The sequence below is a fragment of the Prunus mume genome, linkage group LG1, assembly GCF_029339155.1.
Source record: "Prunus mume cultivar Tortuosa linkage group LG1, ASM2933915v1, whole genome shotgun sequence".
NCBI classification, from domain to species: Eukaryota; Viridiplantae; Streptophyta; class Magnoliopsida; order Rosales; family Rosaceae; genus Prunus; species Prunus mume.
The window spans coordinates 6,837,688-6,858,201 of record NC_142698.1 but is presented as its reverse complement, the minus strand read 5'-3'; the positions used below and the strand labels follow the sequence as shown (position 1 = coordinate 6,858,201).

The window sequence follows — 20,514 nt, the reverse complement described above, 5'->3', positions numbered from 1 at the left end:
ACCTTTTACCCTAAATTATTATTTTATGACTTTTTCTTAGAAAATTCATAACTAAATACACAAAAATCACAACAATGATCCGAAAATTGCTACAACCTCATTGACACTCTATCTCCCTTGCTGAATTCCCCGATTAGTGGTTACGCATTTTAAAAAATAATTCCGAACATTAACGGGAGATGCTTGTTGAAGTAGGTTATTGAAGTTAAAGTGAACAACATATATACTTAGGGTTAAGAGGAAAGTGAGTTATGTAAATCATTTTTGAATTTTTAATTGCGAAATGGATGATCTATGGGTTCCCCTCGTTTTATAACGTCACACGGAGGCCGGAGTATTTTTCGGGGCATTTTTAGGATTTTTCTACTATTTATTGCATTTTTTCAAAGATTTTTGCACTAAAAAAGCCAAAATAATTGCCAAATGGACACCTGGCGCGATCTCACTCACCTTTCACCCCTTGACAAGTGTGCGTCAGTCAACATGGCCACATCCTTACCTTTTACCCTAAATTATTATTTTATGACTTTTTCTTAGAAAATTCATAACTAAATACACAAAAATCACAATAATGTTCCGAAAATTGCTACGACCTCATTGAGACTTCATCTTCCTCCCGAATTCCCTGTTTCATGGTTACGCTACATTAGTATTTTATTATTATTTATCCAAAATTATTTTTATTATTATTGTTATATTACTTGTTAGCTTGTACATTTGTTAATTATATTTACTCCAAATTTTTATTTTTATTTTTATTTTCCGTGTGAATAGACCATTTCTAGTGCTAATCAGTTTCTCTCTTCTTCAATTTGTTAATGTTTTTCCTTTTTTAGGTTTAAGGGATGTTTTCAAACATAAAATGGAAATATACAAGCCATCCATTCTACAACATCAGGAAATAATTATTCAAAGTCTTTCACTGTTCAAGTTTTGCTTAAGAAACGTGTAACCCAATCATTTGGGATATGCTAAGTGGGAAAATGTCATTCCCAATAACCGGTGAAAAGACACATACTCACTTCATGCATGCGTTTTCGTTTACCAAATATTAAGATTGCAGTTGTGCAAAATATCTGTCAGATAAAATGTCATTTTAGCCGTCAATTATGTCAGTAATAATTCCACTATATAGCAAATATTATACATTTATATATAAAACGGGCTAGGACAGCACAAACACCAGACAAAATAGATTAAAACATGAAATAGAAAACAACATTTGTAGAACATAGACACGCATAAAAACCGTAGAAACATACTCCAACTAATTATAAGGGTATGGATTCCCTGGCACAACGTGACACGCATCACCTTGAACCAAAAAACACTCTCACGGTGCCATTTGCATCGATTGCAACAAGTCCGTAGGATTGATCTTTTCTTCACTAGGCCAGCCTGGACTAACAAAACACCGATCGTTGTTGTTACAAGCGCTGCACCGATTGAACTTAATCTTCCCATAGTGAAACATATCTACGATATGTCTTCCAACAGAGAAAATTCCGCTTAATCGTCGTCTCAAAGCATCCCTGGTTCCTTTCATATCAATGTTGTTACGTTGATTCAAAGAACACAAGAATTCTAATGCATCCTCTTTTGGTGACCAATTCCGGACATGCCAAGTAGTCCAACTATATATGACGCTTCCATATGGCTGCCGTGGCTGCAACGCGCATCCCAAACAATGCTTCCACATTACCTGCCGAAAAACATGTCAAACGCTTCTCTAAATATCGCCTCGGGTTCGGCAAGCCCTGCATTGGTCCACGAAATGCCGGACTTGCGTTGCGGCATAGTACCAGTTAGGATGGTCTTGGTACTTTTCCATTGAAATTGTGTTCCACACTTGTAGAGTGTTTGCCAACGTATTGAACAATGGGCACACACATGCCATACGAAAGAGATCTTCCGAGGAGTTGGTTGCCACGTATAACATCACTTTAAACCAAGCTAATTAGGGATGAAGGCTTGAGGCACATCCAGATGGAGATGCTTCCTTCTCTTTCCTCCATTGTAGTGTAATGTTTGGAATTCATTGAAATATTTTTGGAATGGAGCGATTTGAGGACTGCAAGAGGAGAAATGAGAATATCACGGGGTTTTGGGTTTGTTCTAGCCTCTGGTTGCACTTTCGAAAAGGTGTTTCCTTGGGGTTTTACCAAGTTGACCCTTTTAAAGCTGAACTCAACACCCAAAACATAAGACAGGCGAAGGGAAAACGTCATCAAAATGCAAAGGGAGTCAGGATCGTCAAAAGTCAATTAATAACCTATTTCCATAGCCATTGTTAGGCTTTTCCGCCATTAAATTCATTGATACAAATGTGATGGATTCTTGACTAGTGATAGAAGGTCCCATCGGATACTTTTCATTTTCCCACACCACACTACCCCTATTAAATGACGGATTCTTATCCAACTAGTTGCCTTAATGAAATATAAAGAAAATAATATATTTAAAGCAGTGTCCCCTCAATTGTAAGATTAATTGGTAGTGAAATAGTATATAAACGCTTATCGGGTAAAATGTGTCACAATTCTGATACAGTGTCCAGATCGTGACCAACCCACCCACACAGAAAAGAAGGATATAATTCGATTTGGCGCAGAGATGAGAGAGAGCTGAGTGAGAAGTTTAGGGTTATGACTTATGTGTGAAGGGTATAACGAGAAGGTATGAGTCCGAAGAGGTTTTAGTGAGAAGATCTGAGTGAGAAGAGGTACAAGTGATAAGATTCAACATGTCTTCGTCTTCATCTCCCGCTCAAACAAAGAGGTGTCGTATTGTGGAGCTGCAATGGTGCTTCGGGTTTCAAAATCAGATAAAAATCGAGGGAAGCCATTTTGGAAGTGTCTAACCTCCTATGTAAGTTCTCATTTCCAGAATATGTATGTGGGTGAAAAAATCCTAGGTCTAACTCACAGAATTATTTTGCATAAATGATGCCTGCAATTAGGAGCCACCAGATTGCAATGGATTGAATGGGTTGATGTAACCTCCACGGTCGGCAAGTCGACATGTATGATGCTACTGATTACTTAATATCTGAAGTCCATTAAGGACTTGGTATTAGTTTTATTAGTTGTATCAATTGTCATATTATTTGTTCTTTTAATGACCAATTAAGTGCACGGTTTCAAGGATTGTAAAGTTCTCCCCAAAAACACATGTTGCACGCACCACCAATGACTTTTCAAACCCAATTTGTAATTTTTGTTATTGAAATAGGTGGATTAGCATTGAGTTTAAATTATTGTTTGAAACAAAAGCATTTACTTGTCAGAAACCCAGTAAAAACTTTCCTAGACTTACTTTACAAAAATAAAGTCATACGAAGACGATAAAATGACAATACAGGGCCAATACGATGCAATAATAAGACAATACCTTTTTTAAGATTGCATAATTATTGATGTATATAGATTGTTTATTGATTGTTTCTGCATGTAAATCGCATGATATTATTGTTTATTGAAGGTTCATTAACTGCATGTATTTTTCATGTTATTACTCCGATATTGAGTGTTTATTGAAGGTTTATTGATTGTTTACATGTTTCGTGAAGGTTTCATGATTGTTAACTGCATGTATTTCACATGTTATTGAACCGATATTGAAGGTTTATTGAAAGTTGATTGAGTGTTTACTGCATGTATATCGCATGTTATTGCTCCAATATTGCATGTTTATTGGGGGCAAAAGTAGGACTCCAATTAGATTTAAGGGGGGAAACGGTCCTTATTCTTTGTTTTCGTAGGAAGAACAACTTAAGTAGAATTTCCTATTCAATACGACTTCCTTATGGTTGATGTAATTGGGGACTGATGTATATTGCATGTCTATTGCGTGTATATTTCATATCTATTGCGTGTATATTGCTTGTCTGTTGCCTGTGTATTGTTATTTATTTCCGTCGTAAGCAATACAAATCAATACAGACGCAATAAATGTAAAGATATGCACGCAATAGACAAGCAATATAGACCCAACAGACATGCAATATAGACGCACCAATATACATTACTGTTATGTTACTCAGCTGCCCAAAACCAATAAAATAAAGAAAATCAACCAATTTATTAACCGATTATAAAGGAGAGAGGGATTCAAACCCGAGGGGCAGTGCGGAACCAATAGGGAGTTTTTAGAGCATTGCACCTGGGGACATTTTTTCATGTGTTTCTATAAGGAGGGCATGGTTGAATAAAATATTGGAGGCGAGGCCATAGCAGCCTATTCCCCTTACAGAATTACCTTATTAAGATGCAACTCATTGCGATTAAGTCAAGGCATGTTGAACGGCTTAAAGATTGGGATATGATATTTGGAATGGTGGCTTGGATAAATGATGACATATCACTTTGCAATGATGTAATACACTTAAAAGCCATCAGTCCCTATGTGAATATGCATTCTTCAAATCCAAATTCACATATGCAGTCTTCAAATCCCAATTCAATGCAGTTTGGTTGAGGTTAGGTAAATGTCGTCAAGGAGTTAGGCCAATATTACACCGATGTTTGTTTCATTACATCAAAAAAAACTTTACACTCCATATGCACATTCTATGTATGGGAATGGCATGTGTCTAACTTCAAAAACGCATCTGCCTATCCATTTAGATTGCCCACGTGCAATAGATTTACAGATCCAGTTACTTTTCTCCTCTCCAACCCTTAGCATCTCCATTTGAGTCTTCATTTTTCTATGCTCTGCAACCAGCTCCATATACATTTCGCACAATATGAGAATAAACATAGCGTAATATCACACTAATCAAAATGAAAGCATGCATCCGCTATAATATTTGCCACTATTTTGGTTCTAATTGTTATTGTCCAGTAACTTAAATCTAAATACACTAAGATTGAGAAAGACGAAGAAGAATTCAGGAGCAGAGGTGGAATTCGAAAAGGACCCATGGGTCTCTATTGTGTATTTACATGACTTTGAAATTTGACATTCCCAAAACCTATTTCATCATCATGTGCCTAAACCAAGTTCAACCGATATCATGGCATGTAAGCATCTCCCCGTGCAATTTCTGCAGCCAACTTCAACCGAAAAAATGGCATGTTCTGAGGTGCAAGTAGCTAAGGAAATCTCAGCACTCAACAGCTCAATGTACTTCAACACGAACATACCACAATCGCCTCTGAAGCAAAACAAGAACTCGATCAATTCAACTAATGACATTCTAACATAATTGACAAATTAAAGTAATAAAATTAAATAAAAAGTTGTGCTCACTCATTAGCCTGTTGTGGAACATCCACACGATGTATTGGCCATGGACACCACCAATCTCGGGTGCACTCGTTCGCGTAAACACCTTCTTCATAAAAGTCGAGGGTGTGCAGAAGATTTGGAATCGTAATTGACAAGTTCTTCCTTTAAGCTCGATCTGGAATGAGTGAAACCATTGAATCGTAGAGTTTGATTTCACACTGAATCAGATCAATCTCTAGAGCCACCCAATGCTTATATTTTTGCAACATACAAGGTACATACACCTTATACGTGTTCTGCCATTCCAATCCACAAGCCGGAACCTTGCCATTTACAACGTTCACTAAACTGGTTCTAATTTTCCACCCAACTTGCTCTTTTTTCCTTTTATTATCCGCAAAGCAAGTATGGATGTGATTCTGTGAAATAGAAAACAATCAATGGTTAAACAACTCCACAAAGCAAGTATGGATAATTTGTAATTATTAACTGCACTTGGTCAAGCCCTATGCCATATTGATGTAGCACAGCCCTGGGTGTGTTAGTTTAAACACTTACAGCAATAAGACATAACAGATAAGAAAAGCTGAAGGGAAGAAAAGGTAGAAGGCAGAAATCAGAGAGTTTAAAGGAATGTTTAATCAATATTCAAATCTGAATTGTAAAGAACTACATAGGGGTATTTATAGCAAACTAAAACCTAGAGAGAATAGAATTAAAATCCCGGTAAAACAGAAATCCTATTCCTAATAAAATAGGAAACTTAGAAATCCTAATAGGATTTGGAAAACTAACTTAGAAATCCTACTAGGATTTGGAAAACTAAAGAATATAGGAAACTAACAAATCAATTAGGAAACTAAACAATTTAGGTCCTATGCATCCTGCATCACATACCATAAAAAATACATCGGTCGTTGTCCAATCCGATATTTCTACTTCCTCCAACTGTTGTTGTCGCTTCCGGATGAGATACAAGCCCAAATCAATGTGCTGCACATGTTTTCCTTGTCAATCTCATAATCTATGCACATTCAAACAAATGCATAATCAATTAAACTTACATCTCCTTTCAGCCAAGCCGTCAGCTTTGTGAGGGAAGTGAAGAATTCAATCTCAGCTTTCCACGTTGCCAAATTGCATCACCAAACTATGAATATAAAAAAGTTTTAGAACACAACAATTAAAAAATATATACACTCATGCCTTCTATCTCAAAAAACAAAGGACTTACTTTGGGTTATGGCGCCATTCCGAACAAAGTTTCAGCAATTTCACCATATCATCATGCGGAATCGCCTTCATTGGGTCTAACGTCCAAGTCCGGTTGTCTTTGGCAAATTTTTTTAACCACTTCACTAGCTTCAACGATCTTCCACATAGGAATAATCCTCTTCCTCTTCCGTAATTGGACCCCTCGTTCCACACCTTGACCTTCATCATTCAACCAAACGTTCAACTAAGATAACACAGCTGTAGGTTGATCCAAATCAATTTCCCCGACAGTAACCTCAACCTTTGTCCCCTCCGTGCTCTCGCCAATGTCATCGCCAACCAACATAACTTCATCATCCTCTTCCTCACATTGGTTTCTTTGCACTTCCTTTTCCTCACTTCTCTGTCTTTTCACTTCCTTGCCCTTCCTTTTTTTTTTTTGGATCCTCTCCCTCACTGCTTTTTCTTTGCAGTTCTTCCTCTCCCTCAATGCTCTTTCTTTGCGCTTCCTCTCCTTTGCTGCTTTTTATTTTCACTTGCTCTCCCTCACTTCTTTTCCTTTGAGCTTCCTCTACCTCCCTTGGTTTTCTTTGCACTTCACCTCCTTCAATCCCCTTCTCTTCCTTTTCCTCTCCCTCATTTCTCTTACTTGGCACTTCACCCCCTTCAATCCCCTCCTCTTCCTTTTCCTCTCCCTCATTTGTCTTACTTGCCCCTTCACCCCTTTCAATCCCCTCATCTTCCTTGTCCTCTCCCTCATTTCTGTTATTTGGCCCTTCACCCCCTTCAATGTCCTCCTCTTCATTTTCCTCTCCTTCATTTCTATTACTTGGCCCTTCATCCCATTGCATGCCATCCACTTCCTCATATCCCTTAAATAGATGTGACACGACACAACGATTCGTCCTCTCTTTCAGTAAAGCTATGTCCCTTCTCACTTCCTGCTCAAAATGAGGACCTAAACAGTGGCCCAAATTTTTTCCATCCGTATGACCTTTAACTCAAGGACGTCCTTTTCCCGCTTTACTTGAAACAACTCGGATCTCAACAAGCTTACCGCCTTGTTCAACTCATCAAGGCCAGCACATGAAGAAGGAATTGACTCTGCGAGACAACAGCAGGCGACCACATGGCCAACTCCAATATGGTTGTCTCATTTCCTCTTCACTTAGACATAGCGCCCATCGAATGATGTTTGAAAACAAACAAGAGTCATATGCAATCATTCTACTTCATAATTTCATTGAATCTTATAAATAGTTCCAAGGGCTGCAAACCAAACCTCTTTGCTCTGGAAAAATAATTGTTCAACTTTCTCATCTCGGAGCAGACGTAGTAGTTCTCCATCGCATAAATACGCAGGAGAGTGTCGGATCAACAACCTTGCAGTAATTCAGGTCCACCATTCTAGGAATTAATTCATATACCCAAATCTACACAATTCACAGGACACAAGTTATTATTTCAGTTTTAAAGTCAACAAAACATAACGACATGAACATTATTACCATGTACCTGGAAAGCATACGTGAAACCTTTAAAACTCCAGCCACCCCTTTGCACTTCACCATGGTTATCCTTCTTGCCCTTCTCATTTCTCCGCTTGTTCCGGTTACCTTACATTTCCCTTCCCTCTTCCCTCTTCATTTTCAAAGCTTTTCACATACTTTGTTGGTGCAGAAAACAGATCTTGGGTTTTGTCAAACGACACGAACCCCATGGAAACTGTTGAACGCATCCAAGTCCTCTACAAGGGTCAGGGTAATTTAGATTGATGTTCAAATGTTTGTCCCTTCCCAAAACCGCTAACTCAGCAAAGTAAACAAGAGCTAGCTTGTAGACGTCATCTTCCTCTGTGCACCTCACAAATGCTTCTTCTAAAGCATTACATGTAATTCCTTCGTCTATAAAATATCTTTTCTGAAGTCTAATTTCATCACTTTCTCCCTTTGGAAACTTGGCACTTCCCCAAAACGAAGCCACGAGATCAAACAGAAATCTGAGAGTGAACTGAGCAACGTCGCACCCTATTAAGAAACTCAGTCCATCCAAGTCTTTCACACCTGCCCCGCTACTCTACGCAACACAACCCCATGCACAATCTGCCCGCTAAACCAATCTTATCTATATTGAAGATGGCCAAAGCATGATGTCTTGAATTGTTCTAATTGTTCGGCACTCAACTTCGCTCGAATTACACTAGGGATGAATTTGCATGTGAGCAGTTGTTCACCCGTGAGGAATATGCCTCGACTCTGCCATACCACTCAACGTTGGATCCCATTTCCAAATACAAGATGAAATAACGTGAACACATATACTACCACGTATTTGCACAATCACATTGGTATTTACACAACTAGTCAACCACACATTACAAATTTTACAAAGTACATGCGCATAGGGATTACGATCACAGGCTTTAACATCATCAAAGCAATATGACATATTTTGTGCAAATACCTGTTAATGCAATGATTCTGTGAATTACAAGCACTAGCATGTGTTTTATTTATGGATCCAAACTCCAATCAATGGTTGATGCATGAGTGAGTGTGAGTGCAATCTAGGCAAGTTCTGCACTTCACACACATGACAATTATTGTCATTTCATACACAACACAAAATAAATAAATAAATAAATGAGAAAGATGGTGGAAGGAAGCAAAGCAAAGCATCTGCTCTGCTATCTGCTCGCTAAGCCATTGCCACATCCTTCTTTCTTTCTAGCTTTTTCTTCAGATCACCATAATCGTCATAGATCAACCTTTTTTCAAATGCTTTGCACTTTTATTCATGAGTTTATTATTATCTGTTCTCATTTTTAACAGGCAAATTTAGTAACAACGGAAATAATATTTATTTCAAAAATTATATATATTCTAGCTCCAGAGAGATAATCTGCACTCTGCACTGCTTCAAATGTGGAAGGTTTTGAGGGCCTCCTCCAATTCAACACCATTACCTTATTCATATCATTATTGACATGTTATTGACTTTATATTCATTCGTTTTTTAACATATACCCAAGCAAAAATTAACATGCAAGTGAAGCACAAAGAAGAGATGCCAAATCTAACAACATTCATGGTACAAATTGGGGAAAACGGTTACTCTAACCCTAAACTCAAATTCCATAAATTATTCACCAAATGCTGGTTATTGAACAATCGCAAGGTGTCTGTGTTGGGTCTTTGTGCGGCTTTGCTCCACAAATGGAACCTATCACGTCCAACGAATACGGCTTCTATCCTTCCCCTTCCACTGCTTCGTCTTTTTACTGTTTGAATCCACGCCTTTGCTCCTTCCACTCAAAATAAATACTTTTTCACGGTTTAGATAGTGGAGTTGCGTTCAACCGTCGTTGTCCGTTGCCTTCAACCGTCGTTGCCGTTGCCTTCAACCGTTTCTCGAGCTTAGCGGTTTCTCTCACTATGAGTTTGAGATCAATGGGTTTTTTCTGTTCAAACTTCGAACTTGCCTCTCTTTTTTTTTTTGTTGGGACCAACTTCATTGCTGGATATTAAATTCGGGTTTGGGTTCCTCACCTACCCGATTGCACAACTTTATCCCAATTCTCCCCAGCCCTTGGATTGATCCAATGACTATAAAGTGAACCCCTTATAACTTACCCCTTATTATAGTCTGGGCGATTATAGTCTGGGCGTGAAACTGAAGCCCACATATAATATTTACAACTTAGCTAGCCCAATCACTTCGTGATAAGTAAACAAAACACGAAACACGAACCAGCTCACGGAAAGAAATATCTGCGCTCTGCTGCCTGCGACCATCAACCAAAACAAGAACCAGCACACGGAAAGAATTCAAAAGCGAGTCTTCATGGCGGCATTCACAGGGGCGCTGACGACGACCCTTCCCACCGCGCCATTATTACATTCAGATTCGATATCATCATCATCATCGCCTTCGTCTGCGTTTTCTAAGGTATACAAAATAACCGCTTCTCTTTCTTGCTCTTGTTCCACTTCTAGTACTGCTTCTACTTCTCGTTCCTCGACTGGGCAACCGAATGGCTGCGATGATTGCACAAGGAGCACGAAAAGCACTCAGAAATTTAGCTATGGCAGAGCCTCACCCTCAGTCAGATGGCCCCATTTGAAGCTCACTGACACTTATCCCTCACCTCACACCCAATTCACTCCTCCACTCCCGACCCATGTTGTGCAAGATTCCACTGATTCCGACTCTGAGGGGAAAGAGGAAGGAGACCTGAATTTGGGTTCTGTGGGTTCTTTGGATACGAATGATGAAACCCAACAAGTGTTGGGGAGGCCCAGCAAGACTAAGGCCAAGAAAATGACCAAACTGGCTCTCAAAAGAGCCAAAGATTGGAGAGAAAGAGTGAAACTTTTTACTGATAGGATTTTGGGACTGAAACCCGACGAGTTTGTGGCTGATGTGTTGGATGATAGGAAAGTTCAAATGACCCCAACTGATTTTTGCTTTGTGGTGAAATGGGTGGGCCAGTCGAGCTGGCAGCGTGCATTGGAGGTCTACGAGTGGCTGAATTTACGCCACTGGTACTCCCCGAATGCACGGATGCTTGCCACTATCTTAGCAGTCCTTGGAAAGGCTAACCAGGAAGCCTTAGCCGTGGAAATATTCACGAGGGCTGAGCCCGGAACTGGCAATACAGTCCAAGTGTACAATGCCATGATGGGCGTCTATGCACGAAATGGCCGGTTTAATAAGGTCCAAGAATTGCTCGATTTAATGCGTGAGAGAGGGTGCGAACCGGACCTCGTGAGTCTCAATACTTTGATAAATGCTCGCCTGAGGTCAGGAGCCATGGTACCAAACTTGGCTATTGACCTTTTAAATGAGGTGAGAAGATCAGGTCTTAGGCCAGATATAATAACTTATAATACTCTTATAAGTGGCTGTTCGCGTGAATCCAATTTGGAGGAGGCAGTGAAGGTTTACAATGATATGGAAGCACATAATTGTCAGCCTGATCTTTGGACTTACAATGCCATGATTTCCGTATATGGGAGATGTGGAGAATCAAGCAAAGCTGAGCAGCTCTTTAAGGAATTGGAGTCGAAAGGGTTTTTCCCAGATGCAGTGACATATAATTCCTTGTTGTATGCTTTTGCAAGAGAACTTGATATAGAAAAGGTGAGGGATATTGGTGAAGATATGATGAAAATGGGGTTTGGTAAAGATGAGATGACCTACAATACTATTATCCACATGTATGGCAAGCAGGGCCAGCATGATCTAGCGTTTCAGCTTTACAGGGACATGAAAATGCTAGGCCGGACTCCTGATGCTGTTACATACACTGTATTGATTGATTCGCTTGGAAAAGCAAATAAGATAACAGAGGCCGCTAATGTGATGTCAGAGATGTTGGACAGTGGAGTGAAACCCACTCTTCGGACTTATAGTGCTTTGATGTGTGCGTATGCCAAGGCTGGGAAACAGGTGGAGGCTCAAGAGACATTTGATTGCATGGTTAAGTCTGGGATTAGACCAGATCATCTAGCATACTCAGTTATGTTGGATATCTTTCTGAAGGTCAATGAGACAAAGAAGGCTATCACGTTGTATCAGGAAATGCTGCATGACGGTTTCAAGCTGGATCATGCCCTCTATGGGTTTATGTTGCGGGTGCTTGGAAGAGAAAATAAATTGGAAGTCATTGAAAGAGTGATCAGAGATATGGAAAAAGTTGGTGGTATGAACCCACAAGTTATCTCTTCTGTTCTTGTTAAGGGAGAATGTTTTGACCATGCTGCTAAAATGTTGAGATTAGCCATCACCAGTGGCTATGAGTTGGACAGGGAAAGTCTTTTATCTATTGTCAGTTCATATAGTTCATGTGGAAGGCACTCAGAAGCATGTGAATTGCTTGAATTTTTGAGAGAACATGCTCCCGGTTCCAATCAACTTATAACTGAAGCATTGGTTGTCATACAATGCAAGGCTCACAGATTTGATGCTGCCTTGGTGGAATATAGTAATACCAGAGGGTTCCATTCTTTTAGCAGAAGTTCAACCATGTATGAAATCCTGATTCAAGGCTGCGAAGAGAATGAACTCTTTGGTGAAGCTTCTCAGGTTTATTCTGACATGAGATTATATGGCGTTGAACCATCTGAGCATCTTTACCAAATTATGGTGCTCATCTATTGTAAGATGGGTTTCCCTGAGACAGCCCACCTTTTGATTGATCAGGCAGAAATGAAAGGCATTTTGTTTGACAATGTCAACATATATGTTAATGTTATTGAAGTCTACGGGAAATTGAAGCTGTGGCAGAAAGCTGAAAGTTTGGTGGGAAGTCTTAGACAAAGATGTAAAGCAGTGGATAGGAAGGTCTGGAATGCCTTGATACAAGCTTATGCTGCAAGTGGTTGCTATGAGCGAGCTAGAGTGGTCTTTAACACAATGACGAGAGATGGTCCTTCCCCAACAATTGATTCTGTAAATGGTCTTTTACAAGCTCTGATTGCCGATGGGAGATTGAATGAGCTCTATGTTCTAATCCAGGAGTTGCAAGATATGGGTTTAAAAATAAGCAAGAGTTCAATTCTCTTGATGCTTGAAGCATTTGCTCGAGAAGGTAACATATTTGAGGTAAAGAAGCTATACCATGGAATGAAGGCTGCAGGTTATTTTCCTAACATGGATTGTTTCAGGATTATGATCAAGTTATTGTGCAGGGGAAAACGAGTAAAGGATGTTGAAGCAATGGTTTATGAGATGGAAGAGGCAGGGTTCAAGCCTGATCTTTCAATATGGAATTCCATGCTTAAGTTATATGCAGGAATTAAGGATTTCAAAAAGACAGTTAAAGTATACCAGCTGATTCAAGAAGCTGTACTTCAACCTGATGACGATACTTACAATACTTTAATTATAATGTACTGCAGAGATTGTCGACCAGAAGAAGGTTTATCATTGATGCAGGAAATGAGAAGGCAGGGCCTAGAACCTAAGTTGGACACTTACAAAAGCTTAATTTCGGCATTTGGTAAGCAGAAGCTGTTGGATCAAGCTGAGGAACTTTTTGAAGAGTTAAGGTCAAATGGATGTAAACTGGATCGGTCCTTCTATCATACAATGATGAAAATGTTTAGAAATTCAGGAAACCATGCCAAAGCTGAAATGTTGTTCACCATGATGAAAGAGGCAGGAATAGAACCCAACTTTGCCACAATGCACTTGCTTATGGTTTCTTATGGCAGCTCTGGACAGCCTCAGGAAGCTGAAAAGGTGCTTGACAATTTGAAAGTAACTGGCTTAGATCTTGATACGTTACCATATAGTTCAGTTATTGGTGCTTATCTGAAGAATGGAGATTATAACATTGGAATTCAAAAGCTCAATGAGATGAAGGAAGTAGGCCTGGAGCCAGATCATAGAATATGGACTTGCTTTATACGGGCTGCAAGTTTATCCCAGCACAAAAATGAAGCCATTATTCTACTAAATGCACTGCGTGATGCCGGATTTGATCTTCCAATCAGGTAATTATTAGTTCTCAATAGAATCACAATCAGATTTTTCTTCTTTTCCCAGTTTTTTCTCCTCTGATCCGTCTCCAAGCAAATCTTGTCTTGTAGGCTTGTGACAGAAAAACCTGAGTCACTGATTTTGGAAGTAGATCGTTGCCTAGAAAAACTAGAACCCTTGGAAGACAATGCAGCCTTCAACTTTGTCAATGCTTTGGAGGACCTTTTGTGGGCATATGAACTCCGAGCCACTGCTTCATGGGTTTTCCAATTAGCAGTAAAGAGAGGCATCTATAACAATGATGTGTTCAGGTAGGTGTTGGTAGATCCAATAGTCAACCATCTGGTATGAAGACTAGAAATTATGTCTATCAAGGCTAAAGAAAAGAAAGTGATTTTCCTTATCAATCAATTTTCGTTTCCATCGGTTTGCTTATATCCAGTAATCTTTTAAATGCAGGGTAGCTGACAAAGACTGGGCTGCTGATTTTAGAAAGTTATCAGCTGGTTCTGCTCTTGTTGGTCTTACATTATGGTTGGATCAGATGCAGGCAACCCTCTTTCTCCTTCACAGTTTCGTTTGAGATCACTACTCTTTTGAAGCTCCCCTTTCATTTGTGAGTCTAACACAGTTTCTTGTTTTATAGCAGGATGCATCATTGGAGGGTTATCCAGAGTCTCCAAAATCAGTCGTGCTGATAACAGGGACATCCGAGTACAACATGGTTTCACTTAACAGTACATTGAAGGCATGCCTTTGGGAGATGGGTTCACCTTTTCTGCCTTGTAAAACACGAAGTGGCCTTCTTGTAGCGAAGGCACACTCCCTCAGGATGTGGTTAAAGGACTCCCCATTTTGTTTGGACCTTGAGTTGAAAGATGCCCCAGCTCTCCCTGAATCAAACTCAATGCAGCTGATTGATGGATGCTTCCTACGACGCGGTCTTGTTCCTGCATTTAAGGAAATAACCGAGAGGCTTGGCCTAGTGAGGCCCAAGAAATTTGCTAGATTGGCTTTGCTATCAGATGAAAAGAGAGAGAAAGTTATTCAATCTGATATTGAAGGGAGGAAAGAGAAGTTAGAGAAAATGAAGGAAAATGATAATCCAAGGAGGGTGAGCAGGATTAAAAAGCTTAGAAAGAGGAAATATGTAAGACCGTCCACATTGTCAAACACCAAACAGATTGTATCAGGACAAAAAGCTTTAAAATAGTGTTGTGAAAGTATGGAAAGGCTGCATAGTTTCTGTACCTTCTTCCACTTCAGCACCTCTTAGTTTAAATCTTTCTTTTTGATCTCATGTCACATTAACTTTAAAGACCCGAACTTCACTGATAGCATGGAGGAGGATTGTGATGATGAAACTCACGAGGGGGAGGAAGATGAGTATGTTTTCAAGCTGTGTGAGGTTATGTTTGACTCGGAATCACAGGTCCACTAAATGATTTCTAATTATGCTGCCTTTATTATGTTGTAGTGAGCAACTGAATATACGGGGATGAAGATGTCAGCTGGAAAGTCCGAAGAGCAGCGGCTAAATGCTTAGCGGCATTAATTGTTTCCCGTCCTGAGATGCTTTCAAAGCTGTATGAGGACAATAGTCCTGAGATTGTTTGCAATTTCTCTTGAAACTTCTCATTATATTTTTGTGTGCTCTCTTGTGTTATCGATATATTTGTAACATTTTGATTTTGTATTTTACTTGGTACTGGTCTCTCATCGACTTGAAATGTGATGTTTTAATTTCCTTCAGTTCTCACAATAGTCCTTCAATGAAATCATTAAACACTTTCTGCTTTTCCGCAGGCTTGTCCAAAATTAATTGACAGGTTTGAAGAGAGGGAGGAAAATGTCAATGTAAACCAGAATGAATGTCAGTGGATCATCTCACTTCACGGGATTAATTATTTTGCTGAAGATGGATTTTTTAATACATTCATTGAACTGTTGCAGCAAACTGAAAATGTTACAAAAGGACAGATTGAGATAAACGAACAGAGGTAACTTACTTGTAAACTTGTAATGTTATCTGAGTGTTAAAGTACATGCAGTTTGTTTTCTCTTTTACCTCTTATCTAGCATTTGCTCGGTTGGGTATGGTTTTAGAAATCTTAGATTCTTAACTAGGGAAGTCCTAGTTCTGAGTTATTAGATGCCTTTGCTAAATTCTTGGCATGTTTTGCAGTCCAAAATGGTTATTGAAGCAAGAAGTGCCAAAGATTGTCAGATCTATAAATAGGCCGCTACATGAGAAATCTATCAAGACAAAGGTAGGATTTTTTAAGTATCTTTTGGATTGTCTGTTATGGGAATGTTATGAACTATAACATTTATCTATTTTCAGGTTGGCGCGTTTTCTGTTTTGAAAGAACTTGTGGTGGTCTTGCCAGATTTCCTGGCTGATCACATGGGTTCACTCAGTCCAGGAATTGAAAAGGCGTTAAGTGTAAGTAAAATTGTCTCAAATTGTAAGTGTATTTTGAACTAAGATAAGTCTTTTCTGGTGCTGATATTTGTTCCCCTTTTTTCCTTTTTTTGGTGGTCTCTTGTAATTTTTTCTAGGATAGGTCTTTTACCTCCAATTTAAAGATTGAAGCTCTTATATTTGCACGATTGGTGCTGGCTTCACATTCTCCTTCTGTGTTTTCCATCCTTATATCAAGGTAACTGCAGTAACTCTTACGAATATGCTATGTTATGACTGCGCTGATATGATTTTGAGAAATAGACCACTAGTTGCATTCATTTGGGGACATTATAAAATATAAACTCATATTATTGCAGGCTCTTTCTAGTCCTGTTGTATCTGCTGTGGGAGAGCGTTATTACAAAGTCACAGCCAAGGCACTAAGGGTGTGTAAGGAATTTTTCCATGTCGTTCGCCTGAATATCGAGGTGTATTAGTGGGCACACTTAGTCTTGTGGTCCTGTTAAACTTTTCTGTACTTATATGATATGGTTATTCCATGTAGGGGATTGGTTTTGATTTCAAACCTTATGTTCATCCAATATATAATGCCATAATATCACGCTTGACAAATAAAGATCAAGATCATCCTATATATGTACTTAATTGTTTATATCTGCACATATTGTGGCTCATGTCTATTCTTTTGCAGGAGGTAAATGAATGTGCTATATCTTGCATGGATCTAGTTGTGTCAACATTTGGTGATAACCTTAATGTTGAACTGCCAGTATGCCTTCCTGTACTTGTTGATCGGATGGGAAATGAGATCACTTGACTTACAGCTGTGAAGGTAATTCTTTTGCTCACTTTTGTGACTGACTGTGACTGTTCCTTTGCCATTTGTTTGCTGATGTCTTTTTTTCGGCCTCTACTTTCTGAAGATATACATTTGGGACTGTATTATTATGTACATGTCTTAAGTTTCTAAGACCTTGAGTGTTTTGCATCCAAGCATTTGCTGTCATTGCTGCTTCTCCACTGAAAATAGCTCAATCTTGAATGTTTGAGCAAGTGATTGCAGAGTTGACTGCATTCTTAAGGAAGGTATGGGAATTTACTTAATATGTCGTTGAATTCATAATCTTCTTACAAATTTTTTTATGAAATTCATGTTAGAATCACTCAAAGACCTATGAAATTAATCCTAATATTCTTTGCCTTGGTGGAAATCAGGCTAATCAGCCTCTAAGACAGGCAACATTGTGGACCCTGAATTCCCTAATTGTTGCTTATGGAGATAAAATTGGCTCATCTGCTTATGAAGTTATTATTGTATAACTTGCCACACTGATAAGGTTTTTCTCTTGCTACTTCACCAATTTTTTTGTTCTTTTCAAATTTTTGTGTGATTGGTGGCAGGTTGGTTTAATTTGTGAACCTTAGTGTCTATCTAATACACATTTCCAGTGATTCAGACTTGCATATGACAGCCCTCACCCTGGAACTCTGCTGCACCTTGATGGCAGACAGGTCAAGCCTGGTTGTTGGATTGGCTATTAGAAACAAAGTTCTTCCGCAAGCCCTAATGTTAATTAAGAGCTCATTGCTGCAGGGGCAAGCCCTTTTGGTAATTTTATCTATCTAACTGGTGTTTTGTCTTGATCTAGAAACGTTGTACATGTTTGAGAACATTCTTTGTTGGATATTGCAGGCATTGCAAAAATTTTTTGCTTCCTTGGTGTATTCTGCAAACACAAGTTTTGATACCTTACTAGACTCTCTGCTATCAAGTGCTAAACCATCTCCCCAGTCAGGTGGGGTTGCAAAACAAACTTTGTATTCAATAGCTCAATGTGCGGCTGTCCTTTGCCTAGCTGCTGGTGATCAACAATGTTCATCTATTGTGAAAGTGCTAACTGAAATTCTGAAAGATGACAGCAGTACAAATTCGGTACGATGCTATCAAGCAAGAAGTAGATCGCAACAAAGATATGATTCACAGCACTCTTAGTCCAATTGCATCCTTGCATCATATAAGGTTTCACCCTTGCCTTTTATCCATGTCCTGATGTAGGTTCTGCATGAAATTCTTGTTGGCGTTGGTTCGTCCTTCAGTACTAGACTCATTGGTGGATCCTTTCCCCAGTATTTTGCTTTCCTTTGCGCGCACGTGTTTGTTTTCACATTGATGAATCTTCTACTGCTTTGTTATATTTCTTATCCTGCAGTGGTGAAGATTGCAGCCTTAAGTTCAAGAATATGAATGAAATCTCAAAATCTTCAATTCTCTCGGACAAGTATTATTCCATCCGAAATGAATGACGGACTAGTTGGAACTCGTCTGTCTTACTGTCATGTCAAGGTTTCGCGCAGCCACCGAGGAAGATTGTATCATTATTTTGTCGTGTGCAGGCTGAGCTTCTCTGTGGCAGATTACACGGAAGTTGAAAATGAAGTTTAGAATTCAAAGCTGCATGAACACATCTTTATCGTGGGAATACTAGGTTCAAGTCATTGCGATGTTTTTGCCTCTGCAACTAACCATCATTTGGTTACATGATGTATTGCTGAACAGATTATATAGGGTGTGGAATCAACGAGATTTTTGTCATTGAATTTTTTATTTTTTAATTTAAGTCGTCCATTATATACAGTTGACAAAGCTTATTTTTTAAATTGTAAATCTTTTCTTTTCTTTAATCAAGTTGTGCATTTGGCCTTAGAGTATTCACAAGGGGCTTCTTAAACCACATTCTTAGACAAATTTTAGGGAGAAATTTGAAAAATACAATTCCAACCATACTCCCTATCCATCTCCTAAAATAGGGAGGTTTTTAGGAGCTTCTAAATACGATGAGAGAGAAATGACTCATAGTGGCTTTTTATAATTTAATATTATTTTGTTTTATGCATAATTTTAACTTTTAATTATTTTTAATTATTTTTTTATATTATTTTTTATGAAGATGAAACAATCATACTGAATTAAAAAATAACTAATATTTATGATTTCCTAAATTATGAGAAAAACTTACCTGACAGCGCAGTGGACAGCATTCCAGCTCAATATCCCAAACCACTTAAATGCTTATAGCTGTAAGTTATTTTTTATTTGCTTTTCCTCTTCCCTTCCACTCTCTTTGGCTTGCACCTCCTTCATTTTTTGTTGCTTTTTATCACAATTTTTTAGGTTAAATTATCATATTTCGTCCTAATGTTTTTTGACACCAATCCTTAATTCTACATCATCAAATGGTCACTCGCTGTTAGCTTCCATCAAATTTTCTATTAAGTTGATGTGGCACGTGTGTAAAGCACACATCCAATAGTATACACCCACGTGGCTTTAAATATTTTAAAACATAAAATCCAAAACAAAAAAAAAAAACCTGTACCATTTGCGTTCTCCCTCTGCCAGCGCCTCCAACCCTCGCAGACCCACTCTTTGCCTCTCTCTCCCTCAACTTCCTTGATCTTCCTTGACTTCTTGGGCTTTCCCTTCTCTCTCCCTAATCCAAAAACCCAACTCAATGTTTATGTTATGACTGTGTAACTGTACCAGCCACCAGGTTTGGTATTTTGTAAATCTTATAATTGGATCGCTTCATCTTCACTATTGGGTCTCATCCCATACCTTTTTTTTTCAAACTTTTAAGATTTGGGTTTCATTGATTTGCGGGTTTTGGTCAAACAAAAAAGGACCCAAGTGTTTATTTCATCAGATTATCATGTGAGGGACTCTGGAGTTGGGAATTACTACCACTGAGCTCATATTCACAGTGACCCACATAGAGAATTTGTGTTTTGAAGCTTAGATTTGGCCACGGAGAAACTTCCTAATGCAGAAACTACATCAAGCTATGGTAGATCAGCCTGTAAAAATCAAGGAAGATGAGGGAGAGAGAGAGAGAGAGAAGGGAGGAAGAGGAGGGAGAGAGAGGCAGAGTGGGTCTGCGAGGGTGGGTAGGAGGCGCTGGCAGAGTAAGAACACAGATGGTACAAGTCTTCTTTTTTTTTTTTGGATTTTAAGTTTTAAAATATTTAAAATATAATATATTTTATTTAAAGCCACATGGATGTATACTATTGGATGTGTAGGCTCCACACACGTGCCACGTCAGCTACTTAACAGAAAATTTGATTAAGCAAACTATACCATTTCACGCGCTGAT

General features: G+C 38.8%; 1 protein-coding gene and 1 pseudogene across 3 annotated transcripts; both read left to right on the top strand.

The window, feature by feature from the left end:
• The first annotated feature begins 10,218 nt into the window (after nucleotides 1-10,218).
• On the top strand, nucleotides 10,219-15,684 carry LOC103343123 (pentatricopeptide repeat-containing protein At3g18110, chloroplastic-like). Of its 2 annotated transcripts, XM_008246800.3 has the most exons (5): nucleotides 10,219-13,946; nucleotides 14,043-14,243; nucleotides 14,392-14,482; nucleotides 14,582-15,318; nucleotides 15,410-15,684. In XM_008246800.3, exons 1-4 carry the CDS (start codon nucleotides 10,291-10,293, stop codon nucleotides 15,143-15,145), a joined length of 4,512 nt encoding a protein of 1,503 aa, XP_008245022.2. In that variant the 5' UTR covers nucleotides 10,219-10,290; the 3' UTR covers nucleotides 15,146-15,318; nucleotides 15,410-15,684. The 2 variants fall into 2 exon arrangements, with proteins under 2 accessions (XP_008245022.2, XP_088899930.1); XM_089043804.1 differs by lacking the exon at nucleotides 15,410-15,684 and having other exon boundaries at nucleotides 14,392-14,504; nucleotides 14,582-14,809.
• On the top strand, nucleotides 15,272-19,042 carry LOC103343124 (cullin-associated NEDD8-dissociated protein 1-like; annotated as a pseudogene). The gene is made up of 11 exons (XR_016124665.1): nucleotides 15,272-15,364; nucleotides 15,718-15,932; nucleotides 16,118-16,202; nucleotides 16,277-16,378; nucleotides 16,495-16,595; nucleotides 16,717-16,827; nucleotides 16,905-17,190; nucleotides 17,352-17,446; nucleotides 17,576-17,697; nucleotides 17,810-17,969; nucleotides 18,054-19,042. The product of XR_016124665.1 is annotated as a cullin-associated NEDD8-dissociated protein 1-like (transcript).
• Nucleotides 19,043-20,514: the final 1,472 nt, after the last annotated feature.